Source organism: Triturus cristatus, chromosome 8 (genome assembly GCF_964204655.1).
Source record: "Triturus cristatus chromosome 8, aTriCri1.1, whole genome shotgun sequence".
Taxonomy (NCBI): domain Eukaryota; kingdom Metazoa; phylum Chordata; class Amphibia; order Caudata; family Salamandridae; genus Triturus; species Triturus cristatus.
Window position 1 is genome coordinate 151,035,067 of NC_140591.1, and position 15,371 is coordinate 151,050,437.

General features: G+C 45.4%; 1 protein-coding gene across 3 annotated transcripts in view; it reads right to left on the reverse strand.

The window, feature by feature from the left end:
* The window catches only part of ACP6 (acid phosphatase 6, lysophosphatidic), a 107,537-nt gene that overhangs the window by 68,062 nt on the left and 24,104 nt on the right, over positions 1 to 15,371 (reverse strand). For all 3 annotated transcript variants that reach the window (XM_085621187.1, XM_085621188.1, XM_085621186.1), the window contains exons 3-5: positions 4,784 to 4,912; positions 4,559 to 4,689; positions 2,130 to 2,209 (exon numbers count right to left, since the gene is read on the reverse strand). In XM_085621187.1, the coding sequence (XP_085477313.1) occupies positions 2,130 to 2,209; positions 4,559 to 4,689; positions 4,784 to 4,912 (340 nt within the window). The remainder of the gene's footprint in view (positions 1 to 2,129; positions 2,210 to 4,558; positions 4,690 to 4,783; positions 4,913 to 15,371) is intronic.

Here is a 15,371-nt window from a genome sequence, read left to right on the forward strand (position 1 = left end):
CGTTATCACGAACTGGTGAATTTTGAAGCATAGACATAAAACTCTTCATTCGTGGTGGTCTTAAACGTTGCTTTTGGATACATGCACAATGTACCCTTTCTTTACATAAATACCATTCCTTGTAACAAAAAGCCTACAACAAGGGACAGTACACAACACAAAAAAATACATGCTGTGTTACTGTGTCATTTACATTGACACACGGGCACTCAGTGTCACATCAGCAGTCAACAAGGTAGTCACACATGAAGAGCCCAACTAAAATGACCATATAATCGGGACCACTTGAAAGAAGCTGCATACTAAGAATGGAGCTGCATAATTCGTTGTCTGCTGCCTAACCTACAGATTGACAAAAAAATATAAGTCTCTAGCTACATGGATCAAAAGTTCCACCAAACACGGTCTGACAAATCCAATTTCAACTAAAGGCTCTCAGCAAAGAGCTACCCATGCCTACACTTAACTTGTCGATTGCACCATTAAGCCCTGAAAAAGGCCTTCTGGAGTGTGGATTGCTATTGCCCAATGCTCAAGAAATATTGCTTGTGGTCAAGGACAACATGCCTGCATATTGATATTTGCACACTGGAGAAGCAGGCGGAACACCCAACAGCACAAACCCTCTGGATGCCAGTTTACAGTGCCACAGAATGGGAGGGGAAGTGGACTGCCTGCTGCAAAGGAAAGATGAGCAACTGTGTACGATGTTCAAAATGGTATGCATGACTCATTAATGCAAAGCCTTCATTGTTGTGGTAAGCACTCAAAGGAAGCACAGTAAGCTTTGCTTGCATTAATGGCACTGGTCCCACTATAGAATTGTGTACACATCTTTCTAAAATCTAACAATGTGTGGTTATTTAAAATGCACCGCGAATGTATATGTAAATGCATGCAGAAGAAGGGAAGCAAGTTTGGCGGATTTACTTTGAAAGCAAACAATGTACTTTACAACTTGAAAAACAGTTAAAGGTTGTAGACAGTTTTGCTAAATTACTGGGCAATTTCTTAGCTTTAACATAAAATGTAGTAAAAAAAATTACTTTTTTTTTTATTTATTTTTTTTTAAAAGGCCGCAGACTACAGTTTTTCTAAACTAAAACTTTAATTTTTAAAGCATCCTTACATAAATGTGTCCGAGGCCCATATTTTTGAAAATGTGATAATGGAAAATGAATGTTAAACAAATAAGGACCTCTTCTTAATTAATGTTTTTAAAGCCCACCGGAGATCTGTCACCTTACATTGGTGCAGATTTACGTCTTACGGAAATTCACATGAATTTACATTAAGTCCGAAAATCTGCAACAGCTGCAGGTTTCTAGGTATATTCGTAGCAAAACTTTATTAATACATTTTTACAAGACTAAATACACATGCACATGTCCTCCGCAAAAATCTCAGAGCAAATGCAAAATGCGATCATAGACCATCCGTAAAAAAAGGCCCAGAAATACAATACAACGCATATCCAAAACACACACGCATTAACGGCTCAAAACCTTCCTGTTCGCGAACAAACCACTAAGAAGCCTGCGGTCACAGTCTGTGTTGCCCAACAGCGCTGGGATAACTTCGGGCCGCCATGCACTTTATAAATTCCCCTAACAGAACACCATAAGTAGCAGTAACCCATTCGCACATAGGTCATTATGGATGTGGTCCTCTGTCAAATGCACTCTCAATATTAGGATGCGGGAATTGCATTTTGCCTAAAGATCTCGTCTGGGAACCCAGATGGCTCAGTGCTCTCCCCTTCTTTCCCAACTGCGGGAATGAGTCCTCTATTCAAAGTAGTTGGATGCCATATTTGGATTTTCTGATGCACATGGATAATTCAAATCCACCTTGCAGCAGCAGCAAAATAGTGGCACAAGCAGCAGGATACTGGCTGCCTGTCACCAAAGCATTAGACCAAAGAAAAATAGTTTTTAAAGGTAAGCAAAAGAAGGAGAAATTATCACATGTACACATTTCTAACCTAGGAGAAACTGAGATGATGCAAGCTAAAAAACATTCTTGCCAAAAAACACTCAAGCTGTGATATTAAACAGAGCAATTATTTGCTACTAATATGTAATATCATTGAGGAGCAAGACATTCAGCTCCTGCATATTAATACCAACCGTCTTGCTGCTGCTGGAACAGTCCTGCCAAAAGACATCGCGTGGACTCCATATTCCGCACAACATTTGTAGAGCGAACACTAAATTAAAAAGAAAGGAAAGGCTGGATATGAACTAGACTGGACGACATGTTAGAGACAACCTAAAAGGCACAGAGGAAAGGGAACGGCCAATACCCCACTATTAACTCACATACCTATTGTTAGTAACTTCCTGTCATGTGTATGCAATTTAGCGTGTTTACCCGTCATCTTGTATTTTCATTCTCAACCATGCCTGCCCTTCTGGTGGCCGGAAGGGAGTGTAATCTACAGGTGAAATTGAAACTTTTAAAAAGACTATTAACTTACTACAGAAACAAAGCTGGTTTCTGCCATTCAAGATCCCAGTTAGTGGAGCTGGAGTACCACAGCTATTTATAAAGTGAGCTGCAGAGCGCGAGTTATAGCTGTGGATCTGTCCTAGTCTACTGAGCAGCAGCAACATTGAAAATGGAGGCAGCATACAGCCTCTCAAGAAGACTTTCCAATGCAAGTAAATCCAGGCTGCTTCCCGGAACCAACAATAACGGGATCCAGCTTTAGAAGATAATCCATGAGCTGAAAGGGGAGAAACTGAACTATGAGCATGTGGTTCACACACAAGAGGCAGTATTCTCTTAGCTTGGGAGATGGGGGTCCACAAACAGCAGGCCAGTGAGTCAAGAGCCCTACGGTAGTGCGGGAGGAGAGAAACTGGCTCAACATTAATATTGCAGATCTATTAATTATTCTGTCAATCTCAGGAGATTAATCACAGAGCAGTTAATTTCACAATCTTCACTTTTTTTTTTACATGTGCAAAAACATGGCATTAAAAATGTTGTTTCACTGAGACACTAATGTAATTTTGTTTTATGTCTCACCTAGACAGCGCATTCGCTGCCCCTGCAAGACATTGTGTTCACAAACAGTGGGCTTCCAGCCCACCCATAGCTTACCATTGACTAGCTTCAGCATCGCTCTCATTTGCTTCGCTCCCATTTGTCATGGTATGTGTGGGTCATGTCCTCTTCTTGTGCTTGGCCCTCCCCTGGAGCATAGACCAAGTACTTGTGCCCTTCAACTACTGCTGTTTATGAAGCTACTTGCGTTTTGGGTTCAAGCACTCCATAGGAGTGCATGTGTTTTCAGTCAGTCTCCCATAACCCCTCCAACCTGCACCCCTTACACATTGCTTCTTTTCCCTCCCACCTTCTGTTAAACAGTGTAAGCAAATCATCTCCTCTATGACAACAAATAGGTATGTCGTTGGGGCACAGAACATGCATATCCTTGTGCAGTAAAGTGTGACTGTGATTCTACATGTCTTCCAAATAAAGAAAATCACAACATTATTTCTTGTCTCCAAAATATCATTTACAGAGTAAAGTATTGTTTCTGTAAAGTTATAGGCAAATCAAAAAATGCCTTTCAACTGAAAATAGCTTAACAATTTTCCTAAACAATTTGACAAATTTACAATCACTCATCTGCAACATCTGGTAAAATGGCTTTGCAAAATTACAATCCTTTACCTGCAGATTGAAATAAATGAAGAAATGCTAGAGGACCATTCACCAAGGAAATGGTGACATAACATAGGTCATAAAACTATGGATTTCGGGTGCATTTGGACAAATTAACGATGATCACCAATGAAGGCAAATCAAGTAGCATGTACAGAAGAGGGAAGGTGCATACACGGCAGTCTGTTAGCATCAGCTGTAAGATCACCTACTTTCCTGGTGGGAGGAAACTGATGAGAGACTAGACCATTTGAGATTGTAGTACTATTGTCATTCTCTAAGTGGGTAAAATGGAAGGGCAAAGTCATGCGTTAATCTGCTCCATGACATGGACCATTGTAAAACTGGCTACTTCTACTGGGCAGGACAACACAACGTTTGTCATCTACTTGTGTTTCTGCTTCAATGCTAATAAAACCTTTTCCATTCCTGTGCTCTATTTCAAATTTGTTTTCCTTCTCTACCTTATCCACTTTTTGACATTTTGCATGAAAGTTTACAATTATTTCCTTTTTCCCCTGACCCCCTCATAATACTTTACTCTACCTAGCTAGGTTATCACAATGTGCTGTTGGTAAATAACATTTTAAATGGTGTATGGTCTATTTTCTGAAGCACAAAGGTCAATTTTGTCTCAGTGCCTATACGTGTCATTAGACGTACTTTATTAATTCATAATTAATGTAACTCTATTCTCCTGGTCACATAATCCAAAAGCTCTTGGCTACACCCATCGTGGAAGCATCAAGAAACAGTATGAAAAGCCCTCCTTTCCTTCTGGTAGTTCATGCAGGTCTGGAGAGAGAAAAGAAAACCCCACAAGGCATCGTTCCTTCAATAACATTAAAAACTAAATTCTCAGAACAACTACTATGCAACTTACAACACCTCTGAAGGTTTGAAAACTGGAGAAAGAAAGTTCTGTTCCTCAACATAAGTCCGTCTCAGCCGTTCACCAAGCCTAAACATCTGCATCATTCCAACAGTCGTGAGCTGACCAGGAAATGTACCACCCTACAGAAGAAACAAAAATCAAAAAACAACATGTACACAAAGGGTGCAATTGTATGGATGAAGGTGCTGATACAAAGGCTTGTGTTGTGCTCACCTTGAGCGTGGTTGACCTGTATCGCTCCTCAAGGTTGGAGGTAGGCTGTGGCCCACCAGTTAAATTGGTGACTATGTATTTGAACTGAGTGTGTTCAGGAGCATCTAATATGGAAGGAGTCCACTCCACCTGCCAACACAACAAAAGAATATACTCAGCAATGGAACCAGCCTGACAAAGAAACATGAGCACAGAACAGCTTCCTCATCTCTTCAATGTAACAGAGCACCAACGACAGGCCTGGTTTAAAGCATGGGACGTAGAAGCCCCAGGCATTCACTACAGTTTCTACTATATCATTTATGACTTTGCATCAGAGAAGCATTCTACTAGAGCTACTGTTCCTTCAACCAGGAAGTTAACATTCTGGGGCAGAGTGAAGCCACGTTCACGAGACTTCTCAGAAGAATCACTTCTGAGAAATGCTGCATATTTGCATTTAAAGTAAAAGAGCTCAGTAGATCCAGGGCCTTTTCAGTATGGATAACAACCCTGCATGAAAAACCCAGAATCAAGGTACTGCATGTGCTTTCATAGAGTGATGATTTTGGCTCATGAGTGAAACCTCAAACGATTAGAAGCCCCGGAGAACCTGTTGCTGTGGCATGTGGAGGTCTTCCTGTTTTGGAACCTTTAGTCTGTCATTTCGGGCCTCCAGTCTTTTTTGCAATATTGGTAAAGCGGAAAAAAGTGACAACAGATGAAATTGTGAGTAGCCTATCACTTTGGGAGGGTCACAATATCCGAAGAAGCAAGCTGACATAAGGGGCAGAAGAGGATCAAGTGATGCGGCTATGGTCTACATGAAAAGGAGTTCATTTTATGCCCGCTGTGGAATTATAACGAACCAGTGATTGGAAGCCTGCGATGCTACACGATCAGTTTGGCTGGAGCTTGCTGAGGGCAGCAGTGTAGCTCAGGCAAATAGGATTCTCCTTATCCCGGCTCCTTTTTAATCTGTATCCTAAACCTCTACCTACACACTTCTGGGGGATTACCATATATACGCATGCAGACGTTACTCAAATAGTGGTCAGCCTTAGACTAACCTAGGACTTTAGAGACCGTGAAGTGCTGGATGGGAAATATTTCTCTAAGACTGTAGCTATCAAAAACTGAACATTTGGTAACGGCAAATAAAAATCAATGCCTGGGGTGCAAAGGACCCCCCACCCTTCCCCCAACAAGGGAAATTACCCCGCACCAGGGGTCTAGTTTAACACTAACATAGTTTTTATCACACTTAAGTCATTTGTACTTGAATTTTTTTTTTTCCATTTCTTACTTTTCCTTAGAGGATCAGTGTTGCCAACACGGACATCCTCTCTTTAATCGGCTTCTGTAATTCAATCTAAATGACCATAACAAAAAGACACTCAGAAGTTGCAGCCGATTCAAGTTTCATAGGGTCTCAACTTTTCAGAACCAACTACACTGGTTATCAGTACACAAACAAATTATGTTTAAAGCCACCTTTATAGTTTATATGACACCCTCCGCTCTGCATTCAAGCTACCCACTACTCACCCTACACGCAGGCACATTGCTCACCCCGAGTCACAAAGGCATACCCATCACCCTGCACTCAAACAGACACTACTCTCAACCTACACTACTCCAGGCACATCGATCCATCTGCACTTACAGAAGCGCACAAGCCACCTTGGACTCCCACATGGACACCGCTCACCAGCACCCAGGCAGTGTCACTGGGGTGAGCGGGGCACCGAACAGGTCCTGCAAATCCATACTGGTGGGAGGAGTGATGTAAACTACAGTGCCAGCTTACTCATGTGTCCCTTTTAAGACTTCGAGGGATAAAGAAGGAATTGAATTCAAGAGACAGAATTAACTCCTTTAGCATCAAATGCAAATATAGGGTGTTTCTGATATCACATGCAGCTAGGAAGGACAGGGTCAGTGACGAAAACAAGCACTTTGAAGCAAACCAACCAATCTATGGGAGGGATAATATTACAACAACAAAAAAGAGAGAGAGAGGGCCTGCCCAGGGAGGGAAACTGCCAGGTGAGACAGAAATGATGGTGGAACTGGGGTTGGGAGATGTTTAACTGTGAGAGGCTGCTGTACAAAGAAAAAGAGACAGCTAAGAAAGGGGTGGTTACAAGGGAGAGAGCAGTGACAGAGCTAGAACAGGAGCTGGGGCATATATAACCATGAGGCACCGCTGTGCAAAGAAGATACTACTCGGACATTAGGCCACCAGGAGTGACACCAGCTGATAGAAAGGTAACACAATTCAGACACTGTTAAGAGTCTGAAGGAAAATGGAGTCTTCCAAGTACAGCAATGTACCCATTCCCACCTGCCCACAACTGACTGCAGTGCAAGGCACAGTGCCGAGTACACGAGTAGTTCAGTGCAATTGAGCAGGTGCCAATTTATTTATGATTTTATTTGTGTGGGTGTTTTGTAAAAAAGCCAATTGTGATCTTATGGATTGCCTGAGAGCGTCACCTATGAGTTGTCAGACCGAGTTTCCATATTCTGCTGGAATCTTAGCTGCCCCAGCACATAACACATACATTAGACGTGTGCACCACCTGTGTCAAGCCACAGTGCACCGAACAATGAGGGCGGTGTGGAGGTCACACATGGAATTCTGTCACAATGCGAGCCATTTGATCATGGGCCTGGATACCCTATTGGGTGATTAGCCGTGCTTTACAAATCCTGACTGGTTGATTGAGAAAAAGCAACAGAAAGCATACAATTATGATTAATGTGCCATTACAATGCAAGCCTTGTTTGGGAGACCAATAAAATGAAGTCAGAAAGCAGGCCCGGCACTTCACATCGGACACTCTCCATGGGGTGTGAATCCCATTCCCCTTCTGTCAATAAACTGAACTGAGCTGCCCACTCGAGTAAACAACACTGATATGCCTCTTTTTTTTTTTTTTTTTTTTTTTTTACTCTGTGTGAGTGTAAGGAAGCAGGTGCTCTGAATTACCAATGCCATTTCGCAGAGAAGCACTGCACTCGTGGCTGGCATCCACTTTAATATAAAGAAATTATTGTGTTTCATTTGGGACGCGTTTGCATAGGACCCTGTGGTGCTCTGATTTTGGAAAGTTGAAACCAACCCCATCTTCCTACTTTCTGTCTTCTAATCTAGCACTGTCACTCTAATCTGGTGTAGCACCTCATATCTGGGCCAAGAACACTTTACAACCCAGGCATCCTAAAGTACGACTCAAACATTCCCTCTTACTATCTGCAGTAGGCATGGTATTCTCTATAAACCCGGGGAGACCAATGAGCAGAAGCAATGGACGGAATTATGTGGCAGGGTCGACAAAATGATGCGGCTGGAAAAGGCTAATTATTTGGTGTAAGGCAGCATATTTTGTGATGCTATTAGTTCATTATGTTGTCATAAGGTTACACTCCAAACACAACAATAAGCAACTTACGGGGTATCAGTGAAATTTGTGTTAAGCTTTCACAGCAGCATGTGATGCCACGTTTTTAGTAACTTTTGATCTGTTTCAGCTAGAAAGAATTTTTTTGTTAAACTGGACAAATCATGCAGCAGATGATGGATTATGTGACAAATTCGGCAGAGCCCCAATTATGTGGAAAACGCCATGGCTGCAGATTCGCCTCATATGGCCTTAAGTATACCCTTAACCATTTGCCTAAACATCATTACCTATACTGGTGTGTTATCCAATGTGATTAACCATCCACCTGTTTTCTTGTTGAACAAGAAACTGTTCCAACTGACCAACTGGTCATGACCTACATCCAATAGCGGGGGATGTCTAAAATGGCCTCCACCAGTTTCAATTTGTAGTAAACCAACAAAATTGACACCAGCGAGGGGCACTAAGGGACAATGCAAATCCCCAATTTGTGACTGTCATCTGACCCCAAATGGAGGTCATACCACCCTACATGCCAAACAGATGTAACTCCTGTCAAGTAACTCATTGGGTCATGCGTTCATCACAAGCATTAACAGTGCTCCAGAACAAAGACTCCCTGAAATCATTTTTATCGATGTAATATTTAACAAAATTGTAATTGATGTACTATGGACACACGTTATCATCCACCAGAAAATAAAGTGTGACCTACCAATGCTATTTAAACACCACACAATATGTACTTGTAAAGCCTGAACCTGTCCCACAGGAACCTTGAACAAATTTTTTTTTTAACATGGTATGTGTTCATGGATCTCGGATGGTACAGGGCTAAGTGCACGAACTGGAATTCAAACCTGTATAATACATGCGTTAAAACCCATATGATTTTGATATGGAGTAAATATCCTAGTTTGGCAGCCGAATGTCAATTTTTGATGCACCATAGAACCATTGGACTGTTTCTTGATTTATCTGTGCACACAAGCTGCCACTTTGAAACGTGCCTAATGCAATATCAGAATTAAGGCTGTTCTTAGCAAATATTTGGGACTCAAAAGGCCATAGTCCATAGATGTACAGAACCATATTAAAGAGCATTTAGTTTGTGGTGGCTCCAAGAATGAAGGTGATTATGCCCAGTGACATTAAAAGCAGACACGAGAAAGCAAGGCATCGCATTCGCTGCACAGTCACACTGCCCTTCAATTAGTAAAGTTAACCAGGGGTGAAAACATGGTTGCAGGCCGAAACATCCTCAACATACCCAATGCCACATTCACCATGGCTGCGAACCAGGAAATGGCTGCGGGTTCCATTACTGCTCCAGCCTCCTCTCTTTCCTCCAAGTGCGCAGCACCTACTGGCAGCTTCCCTGCTCTGGTCATAGCCATCCAACCCTCCCCCACGCCCTCCTGTCTGCAGAAGCTCGGCCTCAACCCAAAGAGGACTGTGCAGTCACTGGCCTCTCATTTATCCCTACCATCTTCTACCATCGTGTTTTGCCTGACAGCATTTTAGCTGGCGTACGCTGTGTATTTTTAAATTGCGCTTTACTGTATCGCGCTGCTGCTGCTCTTGCGATATTTGTTATTTCATCTAGCATCTGTGGGGACAGCAAGCGGGGGTTTTAGATTAGGCTCACCTGCACCTTAAATTGTGCCTTCACCTGCATTTGGCGGGACTCAGTCAGTGGGGTCGGGGTGCTTCGTGCTTCGTCCGCCATCTTGGGTAGGGCTGAGGCTTGGATATTCGCAGCGCCATTTTGGGTGGGGCTAGAGGCTCTAGCAGCCGGAAGCCCGCGCATTGGAGAGCTTATTTAAATCGCTCTCTTTCAACTCTCCTTAGACTTCTACCATCGTGTTTTGCCTGACAGCATTTTAGCTGGCGTACACTGTGTATTTTTAAATTGCGCTTTACTATATCGCGCTGCTGCTGCTCTTGCGATATTTGTTATTTCATCTAGCATCTGTGGGGACAGCAAGCGGGGGTTTTAGATTAGGCTCACCTGCACCTTAAATTGTGCCTTCACCCGCATTTGGCGGGACTCAGTCAGTGGGGTCGGGGTGCTTCGTCCGCCATCTTGGGTAGGGCTGAGGCTTGGATATTCGCAGCGCCATTTTGGGTGGGGCTAGAGGCTCTAGCAGCCGGAAGCCCGCGCATTGGAGAGCTTATTTAAATCGCTCTCTTTCAACTCTCCTTAGACTTCTACCATCGTGTTTTGCCTGACAGCATTTTAGCTGGCGTACGCTGTGTATTTTTAAATTGCGCTTTACTATATCGCGCTGCTGCTGCTCTTGCGATATTTGTTATTTCATCTAGCATCTGTGGGGACAGCAAGCGGGGGTTTTAGATTAGGCTCACCTGCACCTTAAATTGTGCCTTCACCCGCATTTGGCGGGACTCAGTCAGTGGGGTCGGGGTGCTTCGTGCTTCGTCCGCCATCTTGGGTAGGGCTGAGGCTTGGATATTCGCAGCGCCATTTTGGGTGGGGCTAGAGGCTCTAGCAGCCGGAAGCCCGCGCGGCGTAATACTATTAATAGGTATGGGAAAGCGGGCGCGCAGCGGATGCGCGCAGCGGTCGCGCCGTAGTTGCGCCGTAGTTGCGCCAGAGGTAAGCCCGTTTTACGCCCGTTCGCGTCCCGGGCGCATCAGGGGCGCCTCTGGCCACTCAGCTGGTCGACAACCATGAGGATGTCAACAATTTATCGTACCGCATGGGGGACGTGGCTCAACATCGACCATGTCCTTCTGCGGCCAAAAATCTTTCCTGCGGTCTACTGAACGTTCGCTCTCTTGTGAAGCACCATGCCGAGATAGCCCTGCTATTGGAGTCCTTACAATTGGACATACTATTCGTAACGGAAACATGGGCCACGGTGGACAGTGGATTGGAACTCGGTTGGGCTTGCCCACCGGGCTATCTGATCAGACATGTACCTCGTACCTCTGGTAGGGGAGGTGGAGTAGGCTACATCTTTAAAGACTCGATTTCCCTGGTGGAGCTAGCAGTTAGGGAAGTAACGGGGTTTGAGCTTATGGGCTTTTCCATTATGTCCCAGGGTGGCTCGTTGATCACAGGGTTGCTATGTTATAGGCCTCCCTCCTCGACCACAACCTCTCTTCAGCCATTGGTTGATTTAATCTACGATCTTTCAAACTCCCATGCTAAAGTTTTAATACTGGGAGACTTTAACCTCTGGCCGTCCGGCCCTCAAGACCTGGCCTATAGAGAGCTCTGCCAATCGTGCGGTAATATTCAACTTACACAGCTGATTTTATCACCCACGCACGTTAAGGGACACGTGTTAGATTTGATCTTTGCTGAGCCGGAGGTGGTGAAAGATCTTGGAGCAGGATTGGACAGATCATTTTCTGATCACTATGTCCATTGGTCTACCCGGGCCGTTAAAATCAACTACCACAAGTGGCTTTAAATTTAAGCGCCAATGGGCCCGACTGCTTAGAGAGCCAACTCGCCCCATTCTACTGCCTAGGGGTTTTCAGGTGGAGGACAGTGTAGATAAGAGCTACGCTGCACTCTGTCAGCAAATCTCGACATCCCTAGACGAATTGGTTCCTCTGCGGAGTGTGAGGGAGAGACCTAGAGCGACTAATGCCTGGTTTAACGACGATCTGAGACAGCATAAGATCCGCTGCAAACAGGCTGAGCGTACTTGGAGGAAAGGATACAAGGAGTTGGACAGGGTAGCGTACAGAGTGGCCTTACAGGTATATAAGAATCAGCTGAGAAGTGCTAAGGCAAAGTTCTTAGAAGATACCTTGGATAGGGCCACAAATAAATCGCAAACCCTGTTCAAGCTGGTCAACAATTTATCTAATCCGTCCTGTACAGCTCCCGCTATTCCGGCCTCTCAGGACCTGTGCGATTCTTTGGCCGCTGCATTTGAGGAGAAAATAAGAACAATCTTGAATGGACTCTCAGTGCCCGGACAACTGGGGTCACCGTTACCTCCTTCACTGGAACCTCTTCGCTATTCGATATCGCTCCGGGATAACAACAAGGTGGATACTTTTTGTTTACCTTGCTTTCCCATTCCTACATCGGAGGAGTTTGATTCATTGGCCAATGGAGTGTCTTCGGGCTCACCACTGGATCCAATGCCTCATAAGATCTGGAAGGCATTTCAGGATGAGCTGTTCCCTCCACTTCACTCCATCTGCTGTCAGTCGCTGATGACGGCGACAGTTCCAGTTAGCTGGAAAGTGGCAATAGTAACTCCACTATTAAAAAAGGCTTCCTTAGATCCATCTTGTCCAGCTAATTATAGGCCCATCTCGCTTCTACCTTTTGTAATAAAGGTCCTTGAGAGATGGGTCACAAAAGCCTTGTCCAACTATCTGGAATTAAACTCCTGCCTGGATATAGCTCAGTATGGCTTTAGGCCGGCACATGGCACTGAGACCGCATTGGTCACCGTGTTAGATGATCTGCGAACGCGTGTCGACAAGGGCAGGTCAGTCTTCCTGGTACTGCTGGACATGTCGGCCGCGTTTGACACGGTCGACCATGCGGTTCTCTTGGAGCGTCTCCATAGTGCGGGTGTAACCAGTCTAGCTTTAGATTGGTTAACGTCCTATCTCAGCGACAGACAGCAAGCAGTGGCTTTACCACCTTTTCAATCAGCCACTCGACAGGTGAATCAGGGAGTTCCTCAAGGGTCGGCGATTAGCCCGATCCTGTTTAATTTATATCTTCGACCCCTTATAGCACTGATTAAGTCATTCGGCATATCAGTCATCAATTATGCCGATGACACTCAACTGATTTTTTCATTTGAGGGTAGTGAGTCGGTTTCGAAAGACACCTTTCATCGCTGCATGTCGGCCACAGCTGAATGGCTGCGAACCAACTCACTCCAGTTTAATGGGGCCAAAACAGAGGTTCTCCATTGCTCTCCTGATCGCCTCCCCCGGACGCTGCCTGATGATTTTTGGCCACCTTCTATTCCTGGCTCTGTGGCAGGAGCTAAATCGGCCCGTAATTTAGGAGTGGTATTCGAACCGGACCTACAGTTGGATGGTTCAGTTAATAAGACCGCAGCGACTTGTATGGGCCTGCTCCGTGCTCTACGCAAAATTTTGCCTATTCTCCCCCAAGGTTTTAGAGCAGAGGTGGTGCGGAGTATTATACTCAGTAGATTAGACTACTGCAACGCATTGCTCCTAGGAGCTCCTAAAAAATTGATCCTTAGGTTGCAGAGGATCCAGAACATGGCGGCAAAACTGGCTTTATCGCGCCCACGCTCTGCTTCCTCCTCTGCAGCTCTAGCTGATCTACATTGGCTGCCGATACAACAGAGGATCGCGTTTAAGGCGGCATGTCTTGTATTTAAGGCGCTGCATGGACTTGGACCAATCCCACTCCAGGGCCCGTTTTCCTGGTACCAAGCTGCCCGGCCTTTGAGATCCTCATCGGCGTTTCTGGTGCGGATCCCAAGGATCAGCTTTTAGCCACACAGCCGCCTCATTATGGAATTCCCTTCCGCTAGTGCTGAGGGGTAAGCAAGATCTGACTTCCTTCAAAAGGGACCTTAAGACCTATCTGTTCCCTAGGGCAATGTAAACATTCTCCCGATGGTTTAAATGGGGTCTCAGCGCCAGGATACCCTTGGGGTGACAGATGCGCTTAATAAGAACCAAATACATACATCCCAGCACTTATGGTTCTTTAGACACTGGCCTGACAGTTCACCCGGCCTCATCCTATTAAGCCCTTTAGAGTCACAGGATTGACATACCCAGTCTAAAGCCCGTGGACTTCGCCAGAATCCCATGTGGCATAGAATTAGAAAATACCAAAGTTAGAATCCGAAGGTTCCACTTTGGTATTTGCCCTTTCTTTATAGGTACACAGTACCTGTCTACCAAAAGGGCAAGTATAGCCATGTTGGAGTGCCCCACCAAATAGTGACAAGACTAGGAGGGTAGGCATCTTGAACCTTTTGCAGGGATCAGTCTCCTGATGAATGCCATCTACCCATATGGGTAGTGACTTACAGCAAAATCATGTTGATACAGCATATAGGGTAATGGGATCGTAACCTTCCCATATACCCCTAATTTGAATCTTTTGCAATCCTGCCAAGTGGGATCCATAATAAAGTTGGAGGATACCCACTTAGTCTTAAAGTTTTCGCTGCATAGGGATCCCTATTCTAGGACATCTTTCTTTTCTATATTCTTTTTTCTCAGCGCTCCTCTCTGGATGTTGGTCTGCACCAGGGAGTCATAGCAGCCCTATGATGAAGCATGCCACTCATTGAATGGGTGAGGGCAGCATTTACACCCAGTCGGGATTCCCAAAGTGGCTATGGTTTTTCACCTCTTGCATTTCTCTTAAGCTTAGGGGATTTCAGTACTTCCCACTCCTTTTAAAGACAAGTCCTTCTTGTGTAGTGAATACATAACTAGTACATACCCAGCATTCCGCCAGCTCTTTTTTCTGTCTGCCGATAGAATGGGACGGGGTTGCTGGTTCAACTTGCCTGCTGCAGTTTTCTGCTGCGGTCTTCTCTAGATCCCGTCAGGCTGCTGGGCTGAACTCTACGTGCTGCCTGTGCCTCCCAGCCTGCTGGGCTTGCCGGGAACCGTGTTTGTTGCCAGTAATCCTTACCTGCTGCAGTATTCTGCTGCGGTCTTCCTGGATCCCGTTGGGCTGCATGGCTGTCCTCAACGTGCTGCGCGGTACCTCCCGGCATGCTGGGCTTGCCGGGAGCAGTGATTGTTGCCAGCCGGCCTTTGCAGCTGGTGAGCCGGAACTCTCGGTTTGTTGCGGGTTGGAGGGAGCGTCTTCCTGGTTGCCGGGCTGGGAGACACACTGCTGCAGCCAATTGGTGACTCAGGCTGGTCTTGGTGGTATCCCTTGAGTGCCTGGTGAGCCGGTATGGCCGTTTCCTGTTGCCCGGCACTTGACTGGTGGTGCATGCCTGGGCTGGCTGGTGAGGGCAGGCGGTGTGTTATCATGTCTGCCTTCCTCGGGGGTATAGCGTTTTTTTCTCCTGTTTGGACTATGGCCTTTGGTGTTAAGTGGGGTCTGCCTACCCTGGGGGGGGGAAAGAGTATCGCTGGATGGTTTTTCTTCCCCATTTTCCTTCCTCCTTTGTGGGTCTGTCACACTTCTTGAGGGCTGTGTCAGGCCCTTGAGGTTCCCAGCCTCCCTGCTTCTTGGGGGT